Source organism: Apostichopus japonicus, chromosome 4 (assembly GCF_037975245.1).
Source record: "Apostichopus japonicus isolate 1M-3 chromosome 4, ASM3797524v1, whole genome shotgun sequence".
Taxonomy (NCBI): domain Eukaryota; kingdom Metazoa; phylum Echinodermata; class Holothuroidea; order Aspidochirotida; family Stichopodidae; genus Apostichopus; species Apostichopus japonicus.
In genome coordinates, this window is record NC_092564.1 from 26,036,390 (window position 1) to 26,063,911 (window position 27,522).

General features: G+C 38.3%; 3 protein-coding genes across 3 annotated transcripts in view; 1 reads left to right on the top strand and 2 right to left on the bottom strand.

Annotated features, from left to right (window-relative positions):
* LOC139966956 (uncharacterized) lies at positions 1–6,050 on the top strand. The gene is made up of 4 exons (XM_071970462.1): positions 1–153; positions 532–770; positions 2,222–2,294; positions 4,994–6,050. The coding sequence occupies exons 1-4, from the start codon at positions 148–150 to the stop codon at positions 5,009–5,011; spliced, it is 336 nt and encodes a 111-aa protein (XP_071826563.1). The 5' UTR covers positions 1–147; the 3' UTR covers positions 5,012–6,050.
* Positions 5,409–21,648, bottom strand: LOC139966953 (fumarylacetoacetase-like). Its single transcript, XM_071970458.1, has 13 exons — positions 21,514–21,648; positions 19,931–20,041; positions 19,023–19,144; positions 17,661–17,801; positions 16,670–16,764; positions 15,963–16,015; positions 15,332–15,431; positions 14,053–14,183; positions 13,098–13,173; positions 11,846–11,892; positions 10,519–10,620; positions 9,503–9,620; positions 5,409–8,095 (listed from the first exon to the last, which is right to left on the bottom strand). The coding sequence occupies exons 1-13, from the start codon at positions 21,592–21,594 to the stop codon at positions 8,019–8,021; spliced, it is 1,254 nt and encodes a 417-aa protein (XP_071826559.1). The 5' UTR covers positions 21,595–21,648; the 3' UTR covers positions 5,409–8,018.
* The window catches only part of LOC139966950 (uncharacterized), a 21,749-nt gene continuing 15,740 nt past the window's right edge, over positions 21,514–27,522 (bottom strand). Inside the window, exons 11-13 of the mRNA XM_071970455.1 lie at positions 27,125–27,239; positions 26,701–26,869; positions 21,514–25,038 (exon numbers count right to left, since the gene is read on the bottom strand). Of these exons, the coding sequence (XP_071826556.1) occupies positions 24,901–25,038; positions 26,701–26,869; positions 27,125–27,239 (422 nt within the window). The 3' untranslated portion in view covers positions 21,514–24,900. The remainder of the gene's footprint in view (positions 25,039–26,700; positions 26,870–27,124; positions 27,240–27,522) is intronic.

The window sequence follows — 27,522 nt, forward strand, 5'->3', positions numbered from 1 at the left end:
TAGAAAACCCTGTAATATGCGTATAATACAAATTACATGGTTTACAAAGGACATCCGTATACCGAACGGATATAAACGTGCTTTGTATCGTGTTAGTCTATTACCATCTATACAGACATCAACTTTGACTGTACGGAACTCAGCAAAATGGCGGTAAGTACTACCATACAACGTTGAATTTTTTCTATATAGGCTTACTATACGACAAGATTATAGATTGTATATTTTACCATCATATCTTCATATTCTTGCGCATTAACGTTAACTTCACGAAGTTGTCAGTAGGATATAGAATTCATTGTTATTGTACTGTTTAGGGGCTAGAGTATGGCGTGTAATGTTCATTTCGGCAAAGATCGGTGAATTGCACTCATGTAATGTACGTGAAGTTACCGCAGGTGGTACAAACAAATTGCCTATATGCTGTGGTTAAGGGGTATACTTGTTTTCTTAGTTCAGTCATACTACAAGTCGATACCACACGAAGAGACTTGTATAATTATGATGATACCCCATGATTCATCTATATAGGGTAATCCACCACCATACACCCCACTCAAGGAAGATTACCAATCACCGCCGCAAGGATACCCACCTGGATACGGTACTCCACAACATCAAGGGTACCCTACTGCACCTCCACCACAAGGGTATCCACCATCGCAACAGTCAGCTTACCCGCCTCAACAAGTGATAGTTGTCAACAACCAGACTCCATTGGCCCCAGCAGCAAACAACACAGTCCTTGTCACTACCACAACCGCCAGACCGTAAGTGCTTGCTTTAGAACAGACCTATGTATGGTTCTCCACTAACTTTTACGAAGGCCAGAGATATATGTTTATATATCTATGTTTAACGAGCGATGTACATGGATAGTCCAGAAAGGGTGCTCATGTCTTAAAGTTTTGATGAGGCTCTGCATAATATGGAAAACTTCATGCATTTTACACAACTTTATGTATATATTTTAGGCCTATACGCAAAAAACAATAAAACCTCACAGTAAGAAGCCAAACATCGCTGTAAATGGAGCCATGCTATATAAAGACTGAGAATACATTTACTTGGCCATTAGGAACAGAGACATTTGTCTCACATTATTAATTGTTAACGTATACCATTAGTGGCGTGCACATGATGTCAAAAGCGGGGATCAAATTCTAAAAGTCCCGCTCCCTGAATAATTAAGGTATATGGGATGAGCCTATATGAGAATGGCAAGAGGCAAATGAATGTTTTTATCTAATTGTTGAAGCCGACGACAATTATGTAAGAACTGCTCTGGGAAGTCCAAATTTCTTTGTCAATTTAGACGTCAAAACGGTGTATTCTGAACCACGTTAAGGCTATAAATTAGGTCTGTATATTAACTTTAAATGCAAGGTAGTTGTGCCAATAAAAAAGTGCGTGTGGTTGGTAAGGGGTGTACACCAATAGCAGTGGTATAATTTTTCACCGATTGAATGGGGGAAAAAAATCGACTGAACAGTTTTCTCCCAACTAACGATGGCTCCCCCCCCCCACATCTCCCTCGCTTTTGCGCGCTCCAATGCGTGCCCTATAGCAATGCTTAGCTGTGGAATAAGTTATGGGTTTGCACTAGTCCATGGAATGATACTTCCAACCTTCAGCCAAATATGTCATGGCCCCAATTTAAAGTGTAGCATCGGCCTACTATGTAGGCCACCCCACCCCTTCCCCTATTAGCCAGTTGCCAATCATTTTAAAAGGTATTGTATTGGAGGTTGTGAACTCGTGACCCGCTATATAACTGCCAGACATTGAGAAATATACAATGTTGTTAAGATAGTTGTACCGTCTGCAGCAAGGTTAAATGTAGTGAAATGTTAAAATCCTTATTTCAAATTGTGTGACCATTGTTTGACTCTCTAGCATATTAATATGACAATACTGGTCACCTTGGACATATTATAGCATATTCCATTCATCATGTCATTATTTCATAATTATACCCAAATCACAAGGTAAAGATTTTCTGTTCGCAAAAGTTATGTGTGCGTGCTTGGTGTTCTCAATCGCTCCTATGTCGAAGTGACATCAAAATATCAGATGGAAGGCCATTCTGAGATTTAACTATAAGAATTGATACTCTAATGTACTGTATAAGCCTATATCATTAAACCGTGAGTATAGTTCATTCTACCAGGAAATATTTCAACAGTACTACGGTGGTAAATTGATTCTTTTCTCATTACAGACAAACAAATCACCTGCTACATTTGCTCATATCCTTGTTCTTCTGGCCTTGGTTAATCGTTTGGTTGATATTGGTAAGTTTACACACTCGCAACACATTTTTTTCTTTAAAAGACGTCATTTCGTAGGTTGTACATTTTAGCTGAAATTTAAGTCGTGCAATCCTTTACTAGACTTTGCCTTGATGATTCAGTCAGTCTGTCGCCCAAGACCAAGACCAAGACAAGCAGGTTGGGGGGGGGGGAGGGGCTGACTCCTCTCCTATGCAGTATTGCATATAGCTATATAGGTCCTAGTATCACTCAGGGGACTGTACGAGCTATAGGAGTCTATGATACCGTGCATCTCTGCCTTGGTTGCTAAAATGAAATAGCTGTCTACTTTTGTTTTCATTTCCGATATTCGTTATTGAACGATGCTATAGTATAATGTTGACGTCTTGACACTTTCTTATGATATCACTAAAGAAAGGTTTCAATACAATATACAAAATCCGGCAGGAGGATTTCCAAGATTTTCGTCATAATTATGAACAGACAATTGGCTATTGTGAATTAAATGAACACTATTGTTGGGATTTCATAAAACGATACTTCTGTCGAGCTTTTGAACCTAATATTGAACCCAAGCAGCTGCATGCTTAAAATCGGTATCCAGCTTTGAGTTGAAGCCTTTGGTTAAACCTGACCTTAACTATACAACTGCAATATATGTCAAATACAAAAAATTAAAACAATGAAATAATAATAACAATATAAGCCTGCATCTTCGAAGTTTGTTATCATGTATACGAATTAATAGTAGTCTAACGTGGTGATATGGACTATGACACTATTAAGTATATTTAGTGGAACACATTACTTAAGTCAAAGGAGGTGTTTGTGTTGCAAAGTCTAAAGCTCACCACCACGCAAAGAAAGGCATTTAGTAGTTATTGTAAGGTTTGTTTAATATATATATATATATATACATATATATATATATATATATATATATATATATATATATATATATATATATATACATACATACATACATATACACACACACACACACACATATATATATATATATCAATATATATCATATCAATATATATCATATCAATATATATCAATATATATATATATATATATATATATGCATATAGGATACATATATATAGGTTACCTGAATGAAGGAAAGTGATTGTACGCTAAATTTTCCCCACCATTTGCCTTGTTTGGAAATTAGATTATGTAGTATAGATTAGCTATACTGTTTAGCAGGAAGCTGTTATATTCCCTGTTTTATGTACATTTCAGAGGGTAAGTAGTCCCTGTCCGCCCCCCCCCCTCGCCGGGTCTCCTCCGGCCTCCATGGATCCGCCCTCGGATACCATCAATTACTTGAACATTCTAAGGATAGGCAAACTACATGGCAACGAGATCAGGGGGTATAGGAATCTCCAAAACGTGTGGGGGGGGGGAGGGGCACAACATCAGAGGGGCACTTTCTCATTCCACATTCACACTCGTTATGCTATAAACCAATACACACCGGCCATATCACTTAAATATATCTGATGTGTTAGTATGCTATCAATACTATTATGGTGTACATGAATAATTCAAATAAAATAATAAAGTTAACAAAGGCTTAAGATATCCAAAAGACAGTTCGTCATCAAAAGGGCACATTTTATTTGCCAGTAGGGCACATTTGGTATTTTGTACAATAAAAAGTGGTGGGCACGTGCCCCCCCGGACTTCTACCCCCCTGAACAAGATCATGTTATTTTAATAGTCGAACACAACATTGAAGAATTAGTGCCAAAGTATAGCGTACGTTCAGTTGAAGCATTGTTTACCAGCACATGCATAGGGACTTTCCTGTACGAAATGCAGGGAACCTCCTTTATCGTTGGATTCTAAGAATGAACCAGGAACTGATAACACACAAGGTCTGCACTATACATACATAGCTGGCTACATACCAAAACCAATACACCATTCAGGAAATTAGTTGGGTTGATTTTGTTTCCACTTTCGAAACCGCCAAATCGTATAGTCAAGTTTAATCTATGGTAGGCGTTTTCTTTTCAGTTAACAGTAGTCTTCTCAGCCATTTGGCTAAGATCATGTGTATCTGTTCTAAAGTACACAGTAAATCGCTCACCTCACTTTCATCAAGAACATGTTTACACAGTGGCGTGCTAAAAGGAGTGCAGGATGGGGAGTTCCCCCTCCCCCCCCTTCTTCGTCAGTCGGGGGAAATAATTTAGTCGGGAGATTTTTGACAATCAAGATCTAGACCACTGCTAGGAGTGTACACCACCTTTGCAACCACACACAGACACACAAACTACACATACACAAAATCAAGCGAATTAATATGCACAAAGTTGCTAATTATGTGTAATTCATAATTACATAATTAGCATAGCGAGCTAATAATAGTCCTAATTTATATGCCTCAATGCACCATCTGAATTCTAAATTTAAAGGTTTTTTTTTCTGGGGAGATTCCCCAGACATCCCTACATGGAGGTCAGCATCAACTCCCCCATGACTACACCCCTCCTTTATAAAATCCTTCAATGGCCCTCTAGGCCCGTCCATATAGCTTTAGCCCCTATAACTATCCCTATCCTCAGGATTTTAGAGTTTGTCACCCCCCCCCCCCACTTTTAAAATCGTGTGCACGTGGTACCAATATTCCCATAGGCCAATCATCGGTTAGTGATTCTTTTTCATTCTTGGTCAATTTTTTCCCGCTTCTTTTCTCCTCACAGTGCATCGTTGACGGTTAACCGACCAATAAGCATCTCGTGAGACAGAGAATGGCTTCATTGAAGTTAAAACTCATGGGCTATGCACAAATATAGTGTTCCTCCAGCATTCAATGCACATGTTCCAATTAATTAAACGTGTTTTATTTTGATATTTACGGTATCATCTTTGTAGCTTCTAATAGAAGTCAAATGAGGTTTATGTAAATGGGATTTCTTCTTGCAGTAGTCAGGGTTCTCTGAAATATGGTTGGCCATTTATCGTTTCATTATGTAATCGGTTAGTCTGTGATGGTACTTTAATAGAAATCAATATAAGCCTTTCTTTAGATGCTTTAAGATATTTGTCTTTCATACTGTTTACACGAGATATTTTCATATTTTACTATTTAGATGCGTAAAAGGCGGGAGCTATATCTTGGGAAGAATGTGCATGTGGTCTGGTGGGGGGTGGGGGAGGGATGATGCATAGTTCTATATAACATGAATTAAATCAATAACAAATGCATAATACTATTTCCAACTATTCTATAACAGCTTCAAAACCTGGTAAAGGCACCCTTCTCTTCCCTTTCCCTGTCCCATCCGACCCTCCCCATCCCCTTCCCATCCGATCCATTTACTCCCCATCCTCTCCCCATCTGCCCCTTCCCCATCTGACCCCTCCCTTCCCGAGCCACCTCGAGTTGCGTCAGTACCTTTGAACGAATTATATATCAGGAGTTAATGAATCTGATCAAATTTAAACTAAAGATGAAATGTAATTATCCATTTACAGGCGCAACGAGGAAAATAAGTTCCTGTGTCCACATGTCGTTGAAATATCATAAAACCGCACATGATAGTTATACCCTTTTAACTTAAGATGATTGTGAATTTGAAAATGTAAGTTTAATACGTTCTTGTTACATTGCATAAGTGTGTAAATGTAAAACGATTTAGTGTTTTGAAAACAAGTAAAACATTTTTGTAAATTGCTTCTACGTACTTATCTATGCCAGATTTTTATATTTGCACAAAATCTCTCAATAAATCTAAAAATTGTCACCGGAACACATAACTGCGATGCTTGATGATATTTTTCCTTTATTGTTTTCTATTACTGTACATGAAAAGTCGATTTGCCTTCAAAACCACGTTTTGTGAGGAAATGTTGCTTATGCTAAAGAGCTTAAGTTACAGCCGAGTTCGACATACACATACTTGATACTTGTTGTGTATGATAACGCAATACGAGCGATTGGAAACTCGGTGTTGGTGAATTTACGGTATATCAATTAAGAAACATTGGAAAACCCATCAAACCCCTTGATGTCCCCCCCCCCTGTGACCCACCCCCTATGTTACTGAGAGCAGTGCAACAGAGAAAAGAGGTAGAATAAATGTGGAAGTCTTCTTTATGGAAACAGTTTATTTCTCCATAACAGATGTCAATTTGTACCCTTCATTCATCCAATATGGATTAAGTCAAACATGAACGACCCATCTTTTTTTTGAAAAAGAAATGTTATTTTCATGATGCAATGCCCTTTCCCTTATCTCTTCCCTCCCCACACCCCCCTCCCCCACGACCCCATTATCTTCTTCTTATCTGGAACCTTTTCTTTCCCTGCCTCATTTTGGATTCTACAGTTCTTTTGCCATGAACTATATATATAACACAGGCAGTCATAATTCAGTCTTTTCTAAATCCTGCAAAGAAGGACATCTCCACACTTAAAAATCCATAGTTTGGCCTCTAACCCTTTCCAAACGAACCCAGATCCCTTCCTTTTGGACAATTGCTTTCTTTATTAGCTATGGTTCTAAAAGCTTGCAGATACTACTGTTACAGGTAATGGGTATTGGCCTGCAACGTTAGTATGCTAAAAGTGTCAACAAATAGTCTCCCGAAAGTTCTGAAAACTCCAAATTACTTTCCAGAAATCGAGAAATGTTAAATAAAAGAATTCTGTCTCAATGAGGAAAAAAACCCTTTCACAGGTGGTAGTAAACTGGTTGTTGAAGTTGGTGCACGAGTGACCATTATTTGACTGCTTTTTATGCTCTTAGCATATTTGGGGCCAACCCTGTGATCTTTAAGGTACTTCGCACATGACCATTTTCATGCGGTAATATTCATGAAAAGTTCAATTAACCCATCTTTTATTTTTTCTAATTCATTATTATTATTATTATTTTTTTTTTGGGGGGGGCTTTTCATGTGTGGTTGATAATTTAATAAATTATTAAAATTAATTTTCATCGGAAAACAAACTGGTTGTCGTCGCACTTGGTGCTTTAAATATTACCCACTGAATGCTTTGCCTGGGTAGATTTTTGGAAGGAATAGAAAAATCTTTAAAAAGGTGAACGAATTGCAGTAATTTATAGCATTATGGCACAGATACTGACATAATTTCAACATTTCAGAGTAAAGAAAAAGTTGCAAAAAAGTTGCAAAAAATAAAAAATCTTGTCAAGTTTAAGCTGACATCGGAATCTTTAAATGAACGTAAAACAAAAGGAAGAGATTTTTATGAGAAATATACAGAGAAAATTTGTTTTAATCTTTTTAGCTGCAATTCCAAGCCCAAGTGGTTGACAGCCTCATCAGCTCTTTTTAAGTGTAAATGAAACCAAATATTAATGAGTGTCTGAACTTCTCTTAAAAAGGGGTGATCCACTTTGATAGCCAAGGTCAGCATGGTGGGATTATATCTTATTAAACCAAACGGTTTAAAAGAAAATAAAAAGGGAAAAGGGTTCTCTCGTTTTTATAAGTCTAGGATATGGGTAAAGGTAGGGTCTTTTAATTCCCCTTATGTTCCAATATTTACCACCACCAGCAATTTACAAGCCCTGGTATGCCTAACCCTTTCTGATTACAATCATTTGATCAAATATCTTTACTTTCTGTCCTTTTTTTATGTCATAAAAGCCTCTCTCAGAAAATTTCATTTCGACTCCCAACGATTGGGTCAAATAGCTTCCGTTGGTTTAAACAGGTTTTTTTTATCTTTCTAGCAGAAACACTCCAGCTTGTACATTAGCATGGATGGGCAGGTAAGATCTTTCCGGTACATTCACCAAAGCCAACTCGGTAACCGTCACCTTGGCAATAACCTGTATTATGTAGAAGAGAGAAGAGCCAGATTAAGTATTATAACCATATATAACCACATATAACCATATATTGTTTGGTAAATTGAATGGAAAATGTTGCATTCCAAATTTAAGTTTGGTAGTTTTGGCTGACACATTTCAGTAATTATTTAATACCAAATTACTTTACTTAGAAGCAAATTGAAATGATCAATTGATTGCATCAGGATGGAGTGGATCATTATAAAAAGCCTTTTAATTTCAAAAATCTTTGTTGCTCATTGTACATTGTACATTAGTAGTACATGGAAAGAGGAAACTAGAAAGTACTTAAATTCTCCGTCATTAGCTGACTCTTACAATTCTGGACCCATTCAATCAATTTTGGTTTACCCCGTACCAGTTGGGGGGTGGTGGATGGGTGGGGAGTGAACAATCCCCTTTCTCAAAAATTCAAAAGCTATGAGAACAACCTTGCATGTAGACTTAATCATATAGTCTGATATGTGCCTCAGAATTTGTGTTCTGGGGAGGGTGGGGGGGGGGTGCACTATTGGTTCTCCTTACATAGAAGTTGGCTTCAATAACCGCAGGGCAACCCTTTTCCTAACAAAAAATATCATGGTTCACCCCTACTGTTTAAGGGAATATGCATATACACTTGTAACCACCTGCCTAAACCCCCCCTGTCCTTTGTAAGTAGGGGTCCCCCTGCCCTTTGCAAGTAGGGGTTATGATTCTACATGCACATCTTAAGTGTGTGCAGTGTGAATAGAGTCTGGAAATTCAGGCAGTTTGCAAACATACATGTACCTCATCATCAGCAGTCTTAGTTTATACAGTTGCTTGTAAGGGCCATGAGGCAGATTGCAGTCTAAATGCTGATTAGTGACAAATGTATTTAATAGGATTAAACATGTTAGGAAACTATGTTGATTGTTGACTAAACGCACTTGACTAAAGGCAGACAATTAAAATTGCCAAAATAAAAGGGGAGGTAGGGAGGGTAGTGGGGGAGGGAGAGGGAGAGAGGATTTGAAATTCACTGTTAGAAAATCTAATAGGGCTCTTAAAGAATTTCCCCAGTTGTAGGCTTGTCTGTCACTGTCTGTTTCCTTTTGTCATGAGTCTCCGCCATTAAATTGTACAACAATCCATCAATATTTTGCAGAGAAATTCACTAATTCTGAAATATTCTGCACCAAGTAGCACGAGTTTGCACTTCATAACTTGATTTGCACATCATGGCTTGTTTTTTAGCACTTAAGTACACTCAATTTTCACTTGTGAAGGAAAAAATGAGTTCAGTTTCTTACAAATAGTAAATCATGAAAAATGAATCAGTGACTTTAAACAAAAGATGAAGATGGAGATAATGAGGATGAGGAGGAGGAGGATGAGAAGGAGAAACAAAACACAAGAGCCAACCTTTCAAAATCACTTCATCTCCATCTTTGAGAAACTTCCTCTTGATTCCTCCACCGAGGTCAACCTCCCTTGTTCCTTTCCAGCAAAGTTCGAGGAGACTACCGAGGCTGTCATCAGTCTAATTAAAATGAAACAATAAAGAGTCGATCAATCATTTAACTTCACCACTCTTCCTTCACACATTGATTTATCCTGGCAATTAGGTGGTGTTGAGCACTTAACAAATAAATGTGGCATTGATACCAGGTAAAAATGCCTTTTTCTCTTTCTTTATTCATTCTTCTTTGTAACAACACTGCAGTTCCTGTCACACAACTCTGTGAATCAATTATGCTATTGCTCACAGCCAATGGGAACATAAATGACATGGTTTTAAAGAAAATACAAACTTTTTGGTGGGGCTAAAATTTGGACACCCCCCCCCCATTTTATATAACCTGCCTATTTTAATGATGGGCCACTCTCAGGATATCACATGGTTGTAAGAACCTACCATGAATATGTGGGAGAAAACAGCAACACAGAGCACAAAATTAAAGTAATGGTGAGCCACTTTGCAGAGAGCCCATTGAAAAGTGCTAGCAGATATGTACAGGGAATTAAAGGGGGTTGAATTAAAAGGGCAGCAAATCCAACCGTCAGCAATTTGGTTTACATTATGAAGATACTTGTAATGTACAATTTTCTCAACGCCGCTTATAAAAAATCTGATCTTTCTTGTCAGATACCACAGCCCTGACACACAAGACTGGAGACTTGAGCAAGTCTATATAGGTCCAATTATATATATTCGATATTTCATGAAAAGAGGTAAAAATTGCTTTTTCACTTCTGTCGGAGGGGGAAAAGGTAATGAACGGCATAAAACTCCCGTGGGTAACTATATAAAATAGTAATGAAACTTTAGCTACAAATTCCACTGAAGTTATTTATGAGTTTGTTCAAACTCACAAGTTATGTTATTCCTAAATTAATTATTCCCTAGGAAAGTTATGGAAATAGTTCATATAGCTTACTTCTCCACTGATGGTGCCAGACCCCAGGAGGTCCCCTGGGTTCATGTTGCACCCAGAAATAGCATGATGTACAAGTTGCTGTTTAACAGTCCAATAGAGATTCTACAAATACAGGAAATGAAAAGACAACCTTAATATACATTATTACCTTAATATATATTATATAAATGCAATAAGTAGGGGTGGAGTGGGGATGGGGGGGGGGTGTGTGGTTGGGTAGCGTTGGCAGGAGAAGAGGGTATGAAGACATATGGGGATTTGGGCCAGGTCGGAGCAGGTATTTCGTTTTTAGGTAGTAAGAGCTTTAATCGTGTTAGTGCAGCGTCCAAGATACTCAGTATATAATATTGGGCCGAACTTATCTTACACAACTTTGGTTTTGGCAAATAATAGTTGAACGCAGAGCATGAAACTAAGTGGACATGAACTTGAGTCTACAATGACTGCATTTGGGATCCATGAAAAGACTATTTACATTAAAAAAAGAAATAGAAAATATATCCACATTTAACATAAGGCTATGATAATATTTGCATCACAACATACTACATTGCCTATAATTTTTTGGGGAAGGTGGAGGTGGGGCTGAAGTGACAGGGTCAGAGAGAGTAGTCGCCAATACCTACAGAGGGTGTTGTGGTCAAGTGGTTAAGGCAGTGGACTTGTGATCTAAGGATTACAGGTTCGAGTCCTGGCCAGATCATTGCGTTGTGCCCTTGGGCAAGGCACTTTATCTCCATTGCCTCTCTTCACCCAGGTGTATAAATGGGGACTTGCGAGGTAACTTGTAAATATAGTTGCATGCACTGGTTTGTGGCTGCACCCTATGGGAAGTCCCCCGGGGACATGTGGTTGTGGTGCACTGTGGTGCCCCAGGATAGATTGATTGAATTGTGCACACTTTGGTGTGTAGGTGTGACAAGTTACCAATGACCATGGTTAAGTCGAGTGAGAGGGCCTTGGCCCTGAACAAGACTGTAAACCTAAAATTATTATATTATTATAAAGGATCAGCACCCGGCTACTGTTATACCTCTTCACACAAGACGAAATATGATTATATGAGTACCTCCGACTATTACTGGACAACTAATCTTACCTTACTTTCCTTAAGTTGGTTGAGAGGGGAATACCAATGAAATCTAGTAATGACAAGCAACAAGTAGTTTTACAATGAGACATTGTATTTTTCTCCTACATCACTGCCTTTGACTTCTAGCCCCCCTACATTCTTTCTCTTTCCTCGTTAACAACATTCAAGTCTCTTTTAGCTACTCCAGATGCGATCTCAGAAACGGGGGAGCTGAACCAGAAATGGTCCACTTACTTTATGATTGCTCCTGGCCACCACGGCTCCTTCCTTCATTCCCTCCGCTGAAAGGACACAAAAATGCTACGTTAATATCATGAATCTCGACAAAATGATCTAATGGATGAAACTTCTGCTGTTGCTGGTCAGTGTTTTAAATTTAGAAATCTACCTACACGATACTGTCTGTTCTTCAATTAAACGGCCTGGTATTGCATGCCTTCACAATGACAAGAGAAATACGCAGTTATCGATGGTAAAGAGTCAGTTACAAAACATGATTTACTATACTGTGAGACGATGAAAACATCTGTACACATATAAGGGCATAAAACACAGAGTGAGTACCAATACTGCCGCACACATGAAAGGACCCCTGATCACTAGTACAAACATCAAGTACAAAGTGAGTACATAAGATAACTTGTAGCCTGAGTACCAATACTGGGACTGCATACAAGGAACGACCACGATCCCTAAATACTAATCTAATACTATCTAATCCCTATCTAATACTATCTAATCCCTAAATACTAATACCTAGTGAGTACCAAAGATAACTTGTGACATTAGTACCATTACAACTGTATACATAGAAAGGCATAGTACATACAACAAATACAGAGTGAGTACCATTACTGCTGCACACATGGAAGGACCTGATCCCTAGTTCAAAATGAGTACATAAGATTAATTGTAGCCCAATACTCGGACTGCATACAAGGAAGGACCCCTGATCCTTAAATACCAGAATCTAATACAGACCGAGTACAAAAGAACTAAACTGTGTGAGCACCAAACCCTCCCCCCCCAAAAAAAAAAGAACCAAAAAGGGGGGGGGAAATATGGGTAAATTTATCCAGAGGTCATTCATGAAGTATAGAGCAAATGCGAGAAAATTACCTGCTCTACCTTACGTGCCAATACCCCAATCTAAGAGGACGCCACTGGTACCCATGTAGTGCAAAGCCAGGACATATTGCAACTCGCCGGACAAGGAAAACCAAACCACATAAATGCATCACTGGGGGCATAACTTGACATTCTTGTTCAGGAAGTTCCAATGCTTTCCTAGTGGGGGGCAGGCAGTTCTAACTTTTCCTCTAAAATCAACATTTTGCTGAAATTTTTTGGAGGTTTCGACAAATGTTTTGGATGGCTCCCACATGCCCCCCCCCCCACCCCCTCTACTAGCTATGCCACAATGCATCACTTGCTTAACTGAATGATCAGCCATTTTTTCGCTGAAACCATTTTGTGAGGATTTTACCTTTAATAGAAACCAACAGCTTAATATCAAAAGTATAAGGATCATCATGGTGTAAGTATGGTTGAGCAGGTGGATCCTGAAATATGAAAAGAGAGGCAGGTACAGTATCTATCAACTGTTGAGAAATAAAGTTAAACATCTAAAGATCACTTAGATACATACACATGGTATTAACATTTCTGTCTACAGTACTGTTATGGAAAGCAGGTAAGTATATGTCTGGTGTTGATGGGTTTGATGTCTGTTAAAGAGGGTACATTACTGCATAAACTTCTGTTACTTAATGCACACAGTTACCACCTCAAGTCAATCGAAATGTCAAATTTTTTGCATATGACATAACGTATCTTCTTTTAGGACAATTTGGCCTGAACACTTATTACATTATTTGTACATTTTTTCTACCTGACATGATTATCACGCCATTAGTATATAACGCAAAAGTTACGACACGTATATTCACATTTCTATCGAAAAAAGTATTTAACTGTAACTCCTATAGTTCACATTTCTATCGAAAAAGGTATTTAACTGTAACTCCTATAGTCAAAAGTATAACATACACTTTTCAAATCGTTTCCATACAAATCTGGTCTCACCAATCAAATATCTCCACACCATGATATTTTTCCAGGGTGATATATATATCTGGAAAACCTAGATAACCACATTAGGAACACAGAAAAAGTACTCTCCTTCTTCCCTCATGCAAACTTACTTTACTTATTTACTCAACCATTATTATTAACAGATCATTTGTTGTGTGCTACCCTTGTTCTCTGTTGTTTTTGTCTTCTTCATGTCTTGTTCTGCTTCTTCCATTGTCCTCTCTTTTTAATTATTCGTAGAGGAGGAATACTCGTACAAGACTTGTTTCTTTAGTCCTCCCTCCATCTCCGATTTGTATTGTATGAAAATAACTCAAATAACTGAAATATGTGAGTATCTGGCATACCTGTTTACAGTTTGGAATAGCAAACTGCTCTAATGCATCCATGGTTACCACCCAAGGTGATATGGTAGTTCCAAAGTTCTTCCCCAAGAATGGACCGAGAGGCACATATTCCCACTTCTGAATGTCTCGAGCTGATGACATAATAACAAGAGGAACGTGTCCAGAGGGGTTTCTTGTGGTGGCAAATTAACACTTGTATAGGATTTGTTATAAATAACCATTGCGCAATAAGCCCAGTGTACTAACATATTGTAATGTCATAGGTTCTATTGGTTCTATATGCAAGGCATTTCGAAAACACTGTAACAATATTACTAAATGACCATCCATCATGCAATCAATGAGCAATCGACCAATCAAATGACCAGAATACAATTAGGTGTTGTATAATACTAAATGACCATCCATCATGCAATTGATCATGTACTATACACAGGCCTGTGTGCGGCGGTACAGCTGCATCATGCCCAATGAGATCTGTATGACAACCCTGCATGATCAAACACACTGAACAATGGCTGTCTTGATGTGGCTGAAACATCAACATTTTGAAATATCACACATTTCAGAAACCATAATTTGTTGGTAACTTTTCTCTCCAGTACGATACTGAAATATTCAGATGTAACGAACACATACATTCAGTAGTCGGGTCATTCGGGTGTACAGTGCAGGACACACCATGGTCATACAAGGTAAAGTTACTCCACCTTGCAGCAACTGCTATGGCTGGGAGAGGATACAACCAATTTCACACTCCAATCGTTCATGGGTGCAATGCCAAACCTATTATTCTGACCTTATTGTACTTAATCAGTCTGGGAGTGCCCAGTTAACTACAATCACGATATTTTGGACTAAACTGCTGCACATTTTCTAATACCACTCCAAAAGCATAAATGACAAAAACGTGACTTAGTCTTTTCTTTATCTTTAAAGGATCACCCAGATCCCTATATTAAACGAGATCAATTCAGATAAGTTTTCAACAAGTTCTACTTACCTCTCCAGCCATTCAGAGGTTAAATTCCCAAGATATGATCCCGAGGTACAGTATTGTTAATTGGCTGGGATCATCACCAAGGGATCACAATATTCAACACATTCATGACTATCTTAAGGTAATCATTTTCAACTCACCACTCCAGTCGTTCATGAGTACCATACCAAAGATGTGATCCCGAGCTACAGTATGTTAAATATGGCTGGGATCATCACCAAGATCACAATATTCAACACATAATTCATGACTATCTTAAGGTAATCATTTTCAACTCACCACTCCAGTCATTCATGAGTACCATACCAAAGATGTGATCCTGAGCCTTGTTAATCTTTATGGGATCACCGAGATTATTGCCTGGTCCGACAAAGAATCCCTAAAAAGGTAAAATCCAAGAGAAAACATCGTCTGTATGTTTGAAGTTGTACTCTACACGATACTTATTCTATGTCTGTCTATGAGTAAGGATACTTCAAACAAGATAGTTAAGTAGTCATGTCCTCCCCCTCCTCCCCCCCAAAAAAACCCATATAATCCAATCCTTCTACCCCCTCCCCCTCACCGATCCCAGAAGGATGGTCAGGAACTCTTTTACAGGAAAGCATAGTGACAAACTATTTGCTAGATATGCAGAAATGACAAGTTTCAACCCTAAAAACAATCCTTAGAGTACTTTTTTTTACAGTTTTGTATCATCTACATGCACGGTATTAATATTTTTATGACAATTCCTGTATTCACATATTATATACATGGTGCCATTAACTGAGCACAGCGATCTTCACATAATTTCTTCACATCATCGAACCTTTGTTCACAAGATCATCCCCTTTAAGGATATTTGCAATGAAATGATTAATTTCAGTCTCAATATTATGCCTTTATTTACAACAGTCATTTTCCCTACCATTTCCAGCTCAAAGTCTAAAAGTTTGCAAGCCCCAACAGATGGTGGATCATCTGTAGAACAAGAGAAAAAAGGGGGAGAAAAAGACATACAAATTACAAAAGTAAATTTGCAACGGCCATATGTTCTATGAAAAACTGCTGGTACTAAATATTTTCTGAAAGGACAAACCTGCGCACAAAAACAAAGGACTCAAAGGACATGATATATAATTAACTATTTTAACTGTAATCTTCCATTCACCTGCAAATTTGACAAATTGTCATATGGACAAGTGTGTATTCAACTAAGTTTAAAGTTACATATTTGTGTATGTATGTATGCAGTGTACATATATATATAATATAATATCTGTTATGCATATGTGTACATATATATATAAATATATATGTATATATTTGTTTTTCAGTATATGGATCTGTATAGTATATGTATATATCGGAGAATAAGTCCGAAAAATATCTTAAAAGAAGATTACTCATCAACCATACACTTCAAGCTAAGGCTAAACTTTCAGCAACACAGAGCTGATTCCAAGAATCGGTCTTTACTTCGTCCAGCTGATACTGGTACTGGGCAATTAATGCCTTGGTACCAATTTACTAAAGTGACGTTGAGATCGATAATGAAGGAGCATTTTCTGACATGCAAAATATAGAGCTCTATTACTTCCCTTTAAGCATTCCAAATTAAGCTATTGCTCTTACCGGCCGGTTTCAGCTGTCCACACGGTCTTCTGATGGGTGTCCCTGAGATGACCACCGACGACGATCGACCGTGGTAGGCCACGGGTAAATGCTTCCTGTGAATGTAGAAACCATAACTTCATGACAGGAACATAAAAGAAGCAACTGCAAACATCTACTACTGTAGGTTGTGTGTGGGAGGGGGGGAGGGGGCAGAGTGTGGAGGACTGCTCACAGGCCAACATGAAGAGTACAACAACATATAATCACAGACTACCATTCAAGGTTTATATACATAAACCATAATTTTGTTGACTGAAGGTACAGTAACACGGTAGGATAACTTGGTATCTGGGCTAAAGTCAGAAATCGTACGTCCAAATTGTACGACACTTTAACTTTATATACAATAAAGGCATCTTATTCACCTTGCAAGCACATTAATCCATCTACATTGATTTCTTTCCTACTGTTTGTGACACATACAGTATTGACACCTCCTTTGCACCTCCTTAACAAGGTGTCTTTGAAGATGTCAGTTAGTGTAGTGTGAAGACTGCATCAACGGCACACTGGGTATAATAATGGGAGGTGTGCCAATATTTCTTTTTCATTTGTTTTGGCAAGGATCTGGCCTGTCAGTGGATAACTGAACAGGGTCCCTGATATCACTCATCACAAGAAACACACTTCCTGCTGCTGAAATGCACAATCTCCATACACTAGGGTTGCTGCTAAAACTGCAACTCCAAAAGTCTGGCTGTGCAAATTTTATTATAGCCTACATGAGCTACGTACGGTACCACTGGCTAGTGTGTTAGGGTTTAAAGAGTCAAAAGTCTGGCTGTGCAAATTTTGTTATAGCCTACATGAGCTTTATAACTGCCAACAAATTTAGTGAACAGATCATGTTTTAAGAGAGATTAAGTACGTTCTCCTCCCTCTCTTGTTGCGAAGTGTAAAGAACATTTTCAAAATTTAACCACCGAGCCTTAACACGATCAACAATTACCAGTTTGGCTGAAGGGCGTTGTCCTTCCCCCGAAACATTATGCCCACATTGGTGGCGTGAAACATGGACGAGTAGAAATCGGTGTAGTCTCCGATGGTTGCAGGGAGATGCATCTTTACGGCACTTTGTGGAACAAAAGCCCTGAAAAATGAAAACGAAGAAACAAAATGTTGTGTGTTCTGCTTCAAGTTATTGACAGTAACTTATCACTCATACTGTTAGCAAAAGAAACTAAGGTGATTAAACTATGTTTGTAAAATATGGTAAATATCTCCTTTTAAGCATTGTATTTCTAACAATAGCTAAACCTGGTTCCAAGGGTGTTTGTGGAAAACCTGGGTACAACAATTCTTATGGGTTTGGCAAGAACATACATCTCAGGGCAAATCCTGGAATGCTGAGCACCAACGAAAAAGTCACCCTGACAGCGAGCAGAAACGTTGATATGCAATGAAAACAAAATCAATTAGAGAACTATAACAGATACTTGGGGGTTGTACAATGACGAGGATCCCAGTGCTTAACAGATTACCAGTTCACTCGAGACATGTCAGAGGAAGAGTGCACAGGTTTTGAGGAGACATATAAGTGAAGCAAATAATTCATTTCATAAAATATCATTTTAACTTTAGTATTCTCACAACAGATGCTTAATAATAACAACATGAAAAAGTTTGTTTTATTGAAAGTAAACATGACCAACACATAACTTTCCCTGGCATAAATTCACATAAATGGCATAAATGCAGGCTTGCACCACTGTGGTTGAGTAAAAATTAACATTTGTGTATTCTTTGGTTTTAAAAAAAAAAACATTCTAGTTTATAGTTGCTCGAGTGACAGGAAAACAGATTGGATTTTGTGGAAAATGCATTGATGGAAATACTGTAACATGTGGCACTTTAGACTAATTTGGGGAATCAAGTTTGGCTGTCTCAAGTTGAGAGCATTCTACCTAGTGGACTGTTATTTGCAAATGTGGCAAGTAAGATTACACATGACGGTACTCTCACTCCAAACTGGAGTAGCCATGAAAGCAGTGGCAAGAGATTTGTGAGGCAGTTTGTACCAGCAAAAGTTTACATTACGTACATCATGTATTCACAATGAGCACAAACTTGGTCATGCATCTCCAACTAATGCCCAACCATGTTAGTTAAATACATGTATGTTATAGGCTACCATACACCTAACCCCCCCCCCATTCTCCCCTCTCTGTACACCAGTTGTTTCCCCATCTCATGTTTGTTTGCAAGAATGTGATCATTGCAGTGCCAATATTCCAGTGTAAAAATGTACATTGTACATTACAGTCATCTCATTGGTATTCACATGTAGTCTTGTCATGTAGTCTGTGCTAACCTTTTCCTTAGTTCTGCATTGTCCCTCAGTGTTGGTTCGGAGGTCGACAGCAACCGCTGTAGGGTCGTTCTGGCTTCCTTCCAAGCAGGACGGCCCAGACTCATGAAAGAGTTCAAAGTTCCCTGTTGTGTACAATGAGTTATCGTTATATCTCAATCAATCAATCAAAGACAATATAGATTACAGTTTAAACAAAAGTTATCATATATGTTATCATATGTAAACTAATGTACTGCTATCAGGATATCGCTATAAACTGTAGTACTGCCAAGATAAGGACCAAATTTCTTCAAGTTTTGATATTTATCGATAAATACTCTCTGTTTGTTACACATCTACAGTATACGTAATACTCTATCACTAAAGCTTGGTTCACTTTTACAACTGGTCCATTTGCTAATGAGGTATATAAATAATTAGCTTAATCTTCAAAAGTTTGAAAGCAAGACGATAGGTTTTGTGCACATTGATTGTCTCTGTGTAAATTTTTCCCATGTTTTAGTAGCAATGTCTACAACAATCTCTCGAATGGCATAAACAATATACAGTACGTATGGTACCACTGGCTAGTGTGTTAGGGTTTGAAGAAAGGCTTTTGGCCACATTTTTGTTACCGAAATAAGTTAATAATTATGGTAGAATTACTTTCAAGGGATTTGCCACTGTTTTCCTGACCCATCCCTATTGAACCCCATCCACTCTCCTCTTCAGTGATTCAAAAAACAATATCTCTATTGAGGAGAAACCCAAAAACAATGGCTTTCTTTAGTCTACACACACTAGAGAGATTGGACAGCTTTTTTTTATGTACAAACTTTGCAAACGGTTGCATTTCATGTTCTTATATTATTAAATGAATAAAAAGAAAACTATAGATCTGCACCTCTACAAATGTAAACATACTTTACCTCAGAGAAGACTCCCTGGCACTCGGATAAGATTGGTCCATTGAAGAGGTCCGTTATTGTGCTCAGGTCCAACACTTGGTCACCAATTGCTACCCCAATCCTGTGTTTTGGCTATGGAAAAAGAAAAGTAAAGAAAAAACAACTGGTATAAAACTTGTTGTAGCTGTGATGTTGACACCCATGGTTCTTATAGTAAGGTAAATTACTATATAGCAAGAAATACAATGTAGGCCTGTACTTGAAAGTATAACACTGTTTGCAGGCCTACCAATAAGGGAACAAACTACACAAAACTATCAATATACATGATCAGCGAAACCTCCAGTGATTGCCATTTGGTTCTGTGGTTGGCTGGAAGTTCAGTCTTTCTTATATTCCGCTTGAATGATGTATCTTGCTATTAATAAATTTAGGAATCATTGAGGAATTTTGATATATTGACATATTGAGGAATCAATATTGAGGAATCAAATATTGAGGAATCAATATCAAGGAATCGTTTAGGAATCATTGAGGAGAATCAAATGATGAAGCTGGCTACATTGTGGACTACCATGTTGGTGTGGTAGTCGTTGTACCTGAATTCCTGGCATTTGACTAAAGTGCTGCATAATATCACAAAACAGAGCAACGATACTCGTTAGTGTTATTAGTACTTGCAAGTTCAATCTACAGTAGCCCCTATTACATTTTTAGGCCTGCCAAGCTTGTAAATCATGTTTCTGTGTTGGAAATGATTTTATCGTGTTTCCCAAATGGTCATGTATATAGTCCTGCATGTATTTTACCTTTTGCCCGGGTTGTTTGGGTAACACAAAAGCAATTAGATTTTTGACCCTTCTTTTGATCATCACAAAGTGCATGCAAGTCAGCACAAATTGGGACATATGTTAAAAATATTATGCAGACGGCCTATGCAACCTGATTAAAGCCTGGCCTTAGTTAGGCCTAGCCTAGGCAAATTTCCTACTGTTATAGTGTGCTACTAATATCGTTAGTCAGTGTTACTGGATTTACCTGGATGGACATCCTCTTGTCTTTGGCTCATTCTGCCGGAGAGAATGGCTCTACGGGATAGGTCAATTGAACCAGACCTGTATTCTATCAGCCAGTTCTTAATTATATTCAGTGTTGGGGCTGTAAGTACATTCTCTGGTAGTCAATTCCATGTTTCCAAACTCTATTGAAATATGAGTTCTCCTTATTTCTAATCGTAACACCGGTGGTCTTATCCTTTCAGAATTCCCTCTGGTTATATTATCACTTATAATTTCAACAAAGTCAATCATTTTGATTTCTATCCTTCCCTGAGTATATTATGAAACGTACTAATGTCCTGGTGCATATGGTGTTGCTCATCAATTTTTGTTTTTAATTATTTATACATAGCCTAGGCCTAACCTATATTATTGCACCGACTTAGACAGACTAACACCATAGCAAACAAGTAAGCCCCAAGCTGCTGGTGGGGCAGGACGGCCAGTCCGAACGTTACCTCACAGGATTGCTTAGGCCTAGGCTAGGCTTAGTCTAGGTCCTACGTTAAGCCTAGGCTAGGCCTAACTTAAGTATAATGTGCTCACGTTTGCATCCGTAGAAAATACTCCGTAAGGCAAATTCTGGATGGAAAATTCACAATCTTCGCTGTAATTGATGAAGGACATGATGCTTGATAAGTAACTAACTTTCACTTTCTGAAAAGCTTCCAAAAATGTATTAAATCTTTCAGTGATCAAACGGGCTATAATTTCATAGACTTCCAGACTAACATTAATTAGTTAGAACTGTAGTGACAACCTTCCTAATATTCCCAGCACCGGCGCAACAGCGTAGCATTTGGTATACACTACGCTTTGTTTATATTGGAAATTGATGCTAGAACTATACTGTGCTTGCACATGGCTTCCAGGTAAGTTCACAGTTATGAATATTCAGCTCCACACCTCCATACTCAGCCAGTTACGTCAATTTCCTAATGCTAATACCTACCTAAACGGTCCGCCCATATAATGCTCCAAAGCACTCGTATTGACAGTACAAATAGTTACTAACTTTTATCTGATAGGAACATGATATTCATATTGCTCATAGCATACTGACACCAGGGAGTCCAACCAAGCCAGACTAATGTGAAAATCTTACAATCCGGCACGAGGTCCGCACCAGGCCGTGGGTGAGGAGAGGGGGGGGGGGCGGAAATTGTCAAAGCTCTGACACTGGGCGTTTAGTGAAGTTGTAAAAGAGGGCGCTCGACGCAAATGAAAGATAGTAATAATAAACAAATAAGAACGATTAAAAAAAGAACTGTGACTGTTTTTCACAAATTGATCGTTATAGGAGGAGGGTTGAGGTTGTTGAGTTCACGACGACGGCCATTGGTTCTTTCCCCGTAGTTAACTAATATCGTAGAAAATTATTAAGAAATGACTTAAGAAAGACAACAAAGACCTTATCGATAATGTAGAACGTTGTTTCGAATGATGTCGTTTAGAAGACACCGTAGATACGTAGTGAGGAGTTGTCGCGCTAAGAGTGGAAAACGGGGAATATTTTGGAACTAATATTATAGTCGTCTATTGACCTTGAACGGAGGGGCCTACTGTGGAAACGTTCGCAAAATTCATCCATTAATATCTCAGCGAGACGATTTCACAGGAAAAGGAAATACCACTCAGAAGTCTTAAGATGGTATCATTATTATAACCATTCTAAAAGATAACTTTGGAAAGTAGATTAATGGCATGACAAAAAAAGAAGAAATTTGGCACAAAAAAACGATGTCACTACGGATGCAGTGTAACGACATTTGTATAACAGGGTACGCTAGCGCTTTTTTGGAAAAACTTCGAAATATCCTTAAAGGTGAGAGCTACTCCATGGAATAGCTAAGAGCTGCATGCTGCGTGTCACGAGGAAGCATGCTGCCTTAGGATTAGTGTCGGTGTGTGAGTGAGTGGTTGAGAAGGGGGTAAATGACGGTGTAACCATGGGAACTGATCATTTCTCCAATGAAATTTGAAGAAAATATTTCCAATATTTTTTTTTATTAATGCCTGTTCTCGATGATTTGTTTTAAGAATAAGTTACACGAATTAAAACATACCCATTAGACAATGGTTTAAGGAAGGGATTCTTGTAATTTCTTATTTAAAACTGTACGCGTTTAATTCCATTTGGAAAATGTTGATCAAATTTCATTACTGCTATTCAAAACAAAAACTGCGTGATTGAATACATTTCATACAACCAGCTGTATGAAATGCAATGTTGTTTATATGTTGTATGTATGCATTGCCCTCCATTATTCACTGAAAGAGAAGTTGTTTTGTGATTTCAGGGAATGAGAGATTCGGTTCATCCTGACAGCCCCATCATTAAAACGAGAGACAACTCAAACAGCGTCTCTGAATAATTACTGCAAACTTGCGCTGGATACGTGATACGCAAGTAACTTTTACAAGCATTGTTTTCTTTGTGGATATTAAAATGTATCCATTTTACCGAAGTTTGGCACCGAATCACTGCGAACAAAATAATCCAGAGAGCAGTTTGTCTGAACGCAGTAAATTTTGCATGAATAACAAGTATATGTACTCTTTTCCCGTCTTCAAATGCACACGTGTAAACAAGGATTATGTGTGGCGCCCTTTTGATTACTTTCGAGGCCATTAGAGTTATAAGAGTTGCACAACAACTCCTGTTTTCATGGACAAAAAAAAAATCACTTTCATGTTTTCATGTCATTTCATGTAGGCCTAACTATTAAAGGACCACACTTTCATGAAATACCGCATTCACGTGAGGGCGCCCTTTGGATGTAACTCGCGACAAATAACGCTGCAAAATATATTCCTTCTGTAATGGAAATGTATAGGTAGAGTTGGTGGCGCACTTATTGATGATCTTCTAGGCAATATGATTCATAATGGCATCATATCGGCCCGCCATCTTGTAATAATAAGTTTGTTTAATCCTTTCAAGAGGTTGGGGTGGGAGTGGGGGGGGGGTGAGGGGCATGTAATAATTAAAGTGACTCAAGCGGTCATGAAGGCAAAAATCAGTAACGAATCAATCAACATTACGGCCAAAGTCCCCGTGTAAATATTTCAGGGATTACACATTGTGTATATTTACTTAAACACATAATCTAATACGTCATAATACGTCATTATGAAATGTGTTTAATTTATGACGTCATTATAAGGACGTCTTGGACAAAACGAACATGTTAGCAGTGGTGACATTAACAATAAGTTTATGCGTGATATATATATAACTCACTTGAAACAAAACCAAACGAAAGCATTCGTGTGAATGTTTTTGATTTTGCTGAACACGTATCTCATGCATATGCATGTAATACAAACATTATTAAACAGTTAAAGAAACATTAATTCCTCATCCACTGTGCCGAGTCCTAACAATCGTAGGATCATTCTTGTGACCGTATGAATTTAACAGGAAATAAAATCGGATGATATTTGGCTAAACATTTATTTTGTTTGTCTTTTACGATAGTTTATCGATTTGATAACGCAAGTAATATTTGACCATTGACATTTTGTAACAGTGCTAGTCAAAAGGCGAACCGAGGGTTAGTTTGAAACCAACTAGCATCAAGACTCTATATTCGATCTTTCACTTTTCCTTTGTGAAGGAAAAATTCGCATCGATAGCTAGCCACGATTGATGAAATATGAACATTAAGATAAAAGGTATGACATGCTAACAAAAAGAATTAACGTTATAGACTACGTACATGAGAGTTCACATGTACCGTCGAGACAGGTAAGGCCAGTCAAATTATTTCTAATTGCCAGACGTGTTCAAATTGATTTAATGTATGCCGTGAGTAATTATCTCTCTAATACCTTGCGTTTAAATGCGTTTAAATTGGTCGATTTGTTAGTTTAATATTTCAATGAAGAAACCATCTTTAAAAGATAGGGATTCAGAATGCCGATATTGGTTTATGTCTCGTCAAACTTTACGATGCACCGAAGGTGTTGCGTAAATCCAGAGTCCGTCGAGATGCCCAGCGCCCAGTTACCATAAATCCACTGGATCCGAGGCTCCGCCATAGTGGAACAGCTGTACCACGCTAGGTGCTAAAGAGGAAAATGATGTAACATTACCATTTATAGATAAGTAGATGGATGGATGGATAGATGGATGGATGGATGGATGGATGGATGGATGGATGGATGGATGGATGGATGGATGGATGGATGGATGGATGGATGGATGGATGGATGGATGGATGGATGGATGGATGGATGGATGGATGGATGGATGGATGGATGGATGGATGGATGGATGGATGGATAAATGAATGAATGGATAAATGGATGGATAAATGGATGAATGAATAAATGGATAAATGGATGAATAGTTGGTACTTTTTTTTCATTAAAGAAATTAATAAAGAATACTTTTCATTAACAAAAATGGGCACGTCTTATTTATGAAAAGGGCACTTTTCCCCACAAAAACGGGTATAGAGGGGGGAGGTGCGGAGGGGGGAGGGGGTAGGTGATAGAAGAACAAACAGTTTGTTTACAATTGTTCACTTCCACAGAGTACCATAGACCAAATGACAAACCACTCGTCGGCACATGACGTATAATCCTGAGGGTCACGTGGTTCGAACTGAGGTCTACCTGCAACAATGTCTTTGTTTTTTCAACAATTTAGTCTATAATTCCCCAGACAAGTTCTTCCCGCTTTTCATTTACTCATTCAAAATGAAAAGGTGACCAAAGTATGTATAAAAAAGGAGAGCAACTTAATCGAAAAAATTGTGAGACCCACAGAAAATGATTGACTGATAACTGATAATAAATTGATTACTGATAATAACTAATTAGACACTTAGACCATGGGATCGGCATATTGCCGTAAGTGCCCTACTATTTGCCCTTAATGCCCTTAATGCCCTTAAAAATCACGGTGTGTCAACAGCTGTCGTGCCCTTTTTAATCAAGTACAGGCGATAGATGCTCTCGCAATTATCATTAAATTTCATTATCAAAATAAGTCAGGGCTCAAAAAGTTGTCCGAAAATCCAGCGATATTTGCCCCACAAAACTGCTTTATATATTTGTATCTTTTTGCTCTCATTTTGCAAAATATAATTCACTAGGTAACTATCTGAAATCTAAAAACAAAAATGATCTCCATTATCCAAATAAATCTGGGCTCCAAAGACTTCAGCGATATTTACCCCATGAAACATGATTCTTGAGAAAACGAAGAAACAATCTCATTAATCATTCCTGTTTTCTGTTATTTTTTTAAATGTATATTTCTCACTTTGGACAAAAAAATGCCTTGTTGCCCATCTGAAATCTAAGAAATGTACCCTGTCATTTAAATGAAAATCCACGACAAATTTGTAACTTGAACTATGAAATGGTCCCTTGCCCATCTCGTTCGTGTTCTGTCTTAGACCAGTAAATGGACACTATGGCAGTATCAGATAGTCCATTCAGCTTTTACAAAGTTCAAAACCCCTTCAAATTGAAAAAGGATTTCCAAATGTGAAAACATTCCAGATCACACTGTGAAGTTTAAAATGAATCTTCCTGGGAACATTTAATCTTAATCTAAACTTAAAGAGGAATGAAGGTTTCACGCCCCTACCTAACTCAGTCAGAGAAATTGTTAATCTACCCTCCTCACCCCCCCCCCTCCCACCATCCCACCACCCACCCACTACACCCACCCACTGTTGAAATCCCGTACAAGCCACTGCAGATACTTTTACTTACTTTAAGAGAGTCACGGTTATAGCCAGTAACACCATTGACTTCCAATATCTCTGAACAGAAATCTAAATGGTCGGTTCGTTGGGAATAGTATGGGGATGTCGAGTCAGGCAATATATTGACCCATCTCTGACGACACGTTATGCCATTTGGAAATCTAAGACCATCAACTCTGGATGTGGAAAAATATGAATAAGAACATGAATTATGTGTAATGTATATATATACTCAGAGATAAATGAATTTTACTTAGGATAAACACCGCATGAAATCACAAACCCTTCACCCGGACATCCCACCTCTAACCTGCACCCCCCCTCCCCCCGCGCCCTCTTGCAACCCTTTCTTGTCTCATACGAAGAAACGAGGATAGAATGTTGAAGCACTAACTTAGTTCTCTTTGATTAGAAACAACAACAAAACTAACCGTAAGAATCTGCATTCAAACGTAAATTGGCGTTCTGGAAACATGAAGACGTCAGTTTGATTACACGTGACTGTTCTTCCAAGGACCACCTGACTTTTCTGAAAGCCTTCCAATTCTAATGAAATAACAAACAAGAATGTGATCAACATATACACACATACACACACTTCCTGTTTGTCTGCATGTCTGTATGTCTGTATGTATGTATGTATAGTGATCTTCCCGCAAGCAGGAACTCGCGAAAGAAGCCATGGAGGCTTATAGACTCGCAAGCTGACCGTAGCCAATCTCTCGGCACACATCCATTTAACGTCCATGTCGGGAAGTTGTTATTGAACAACACCCTTGCCAGACGACACACATTGCTGTCGGCGGGGAATCGAACCGGGGATCTCATG

Coding starts and splice junctions, on each gene's coding strand:
- LOC139966953 (XM_071970458.1), bottom strand. CDS start 21,594: ATGTCCTTCATCAATTACAGCGAAGATTGTGAATTTTCCATCCAGAAT. Junction 17,802..19,022: donor AATGCAGAACTAAGGAAAAG/GTTAGCACAGAC, acceptor TTCATTTTTCAG/GGCTTTTGTTCCACAAAGTG. Junction 9,621..10,518: donor CTGGCACCATCAGTGGAGAA/GTAAGCTATATG, acceptor CATTTTAATTAG/ACTGATGACAGCCTCGGTAG.
- LOC139966956 (XM_071970462.1), top strand. Junction 771..2,221: donor ACTACCACAACCGCCAGACC/GTAAGTGCTTGC, acceptor TTCTCATTACAG/ACAAACAAATCACCTGCTAC.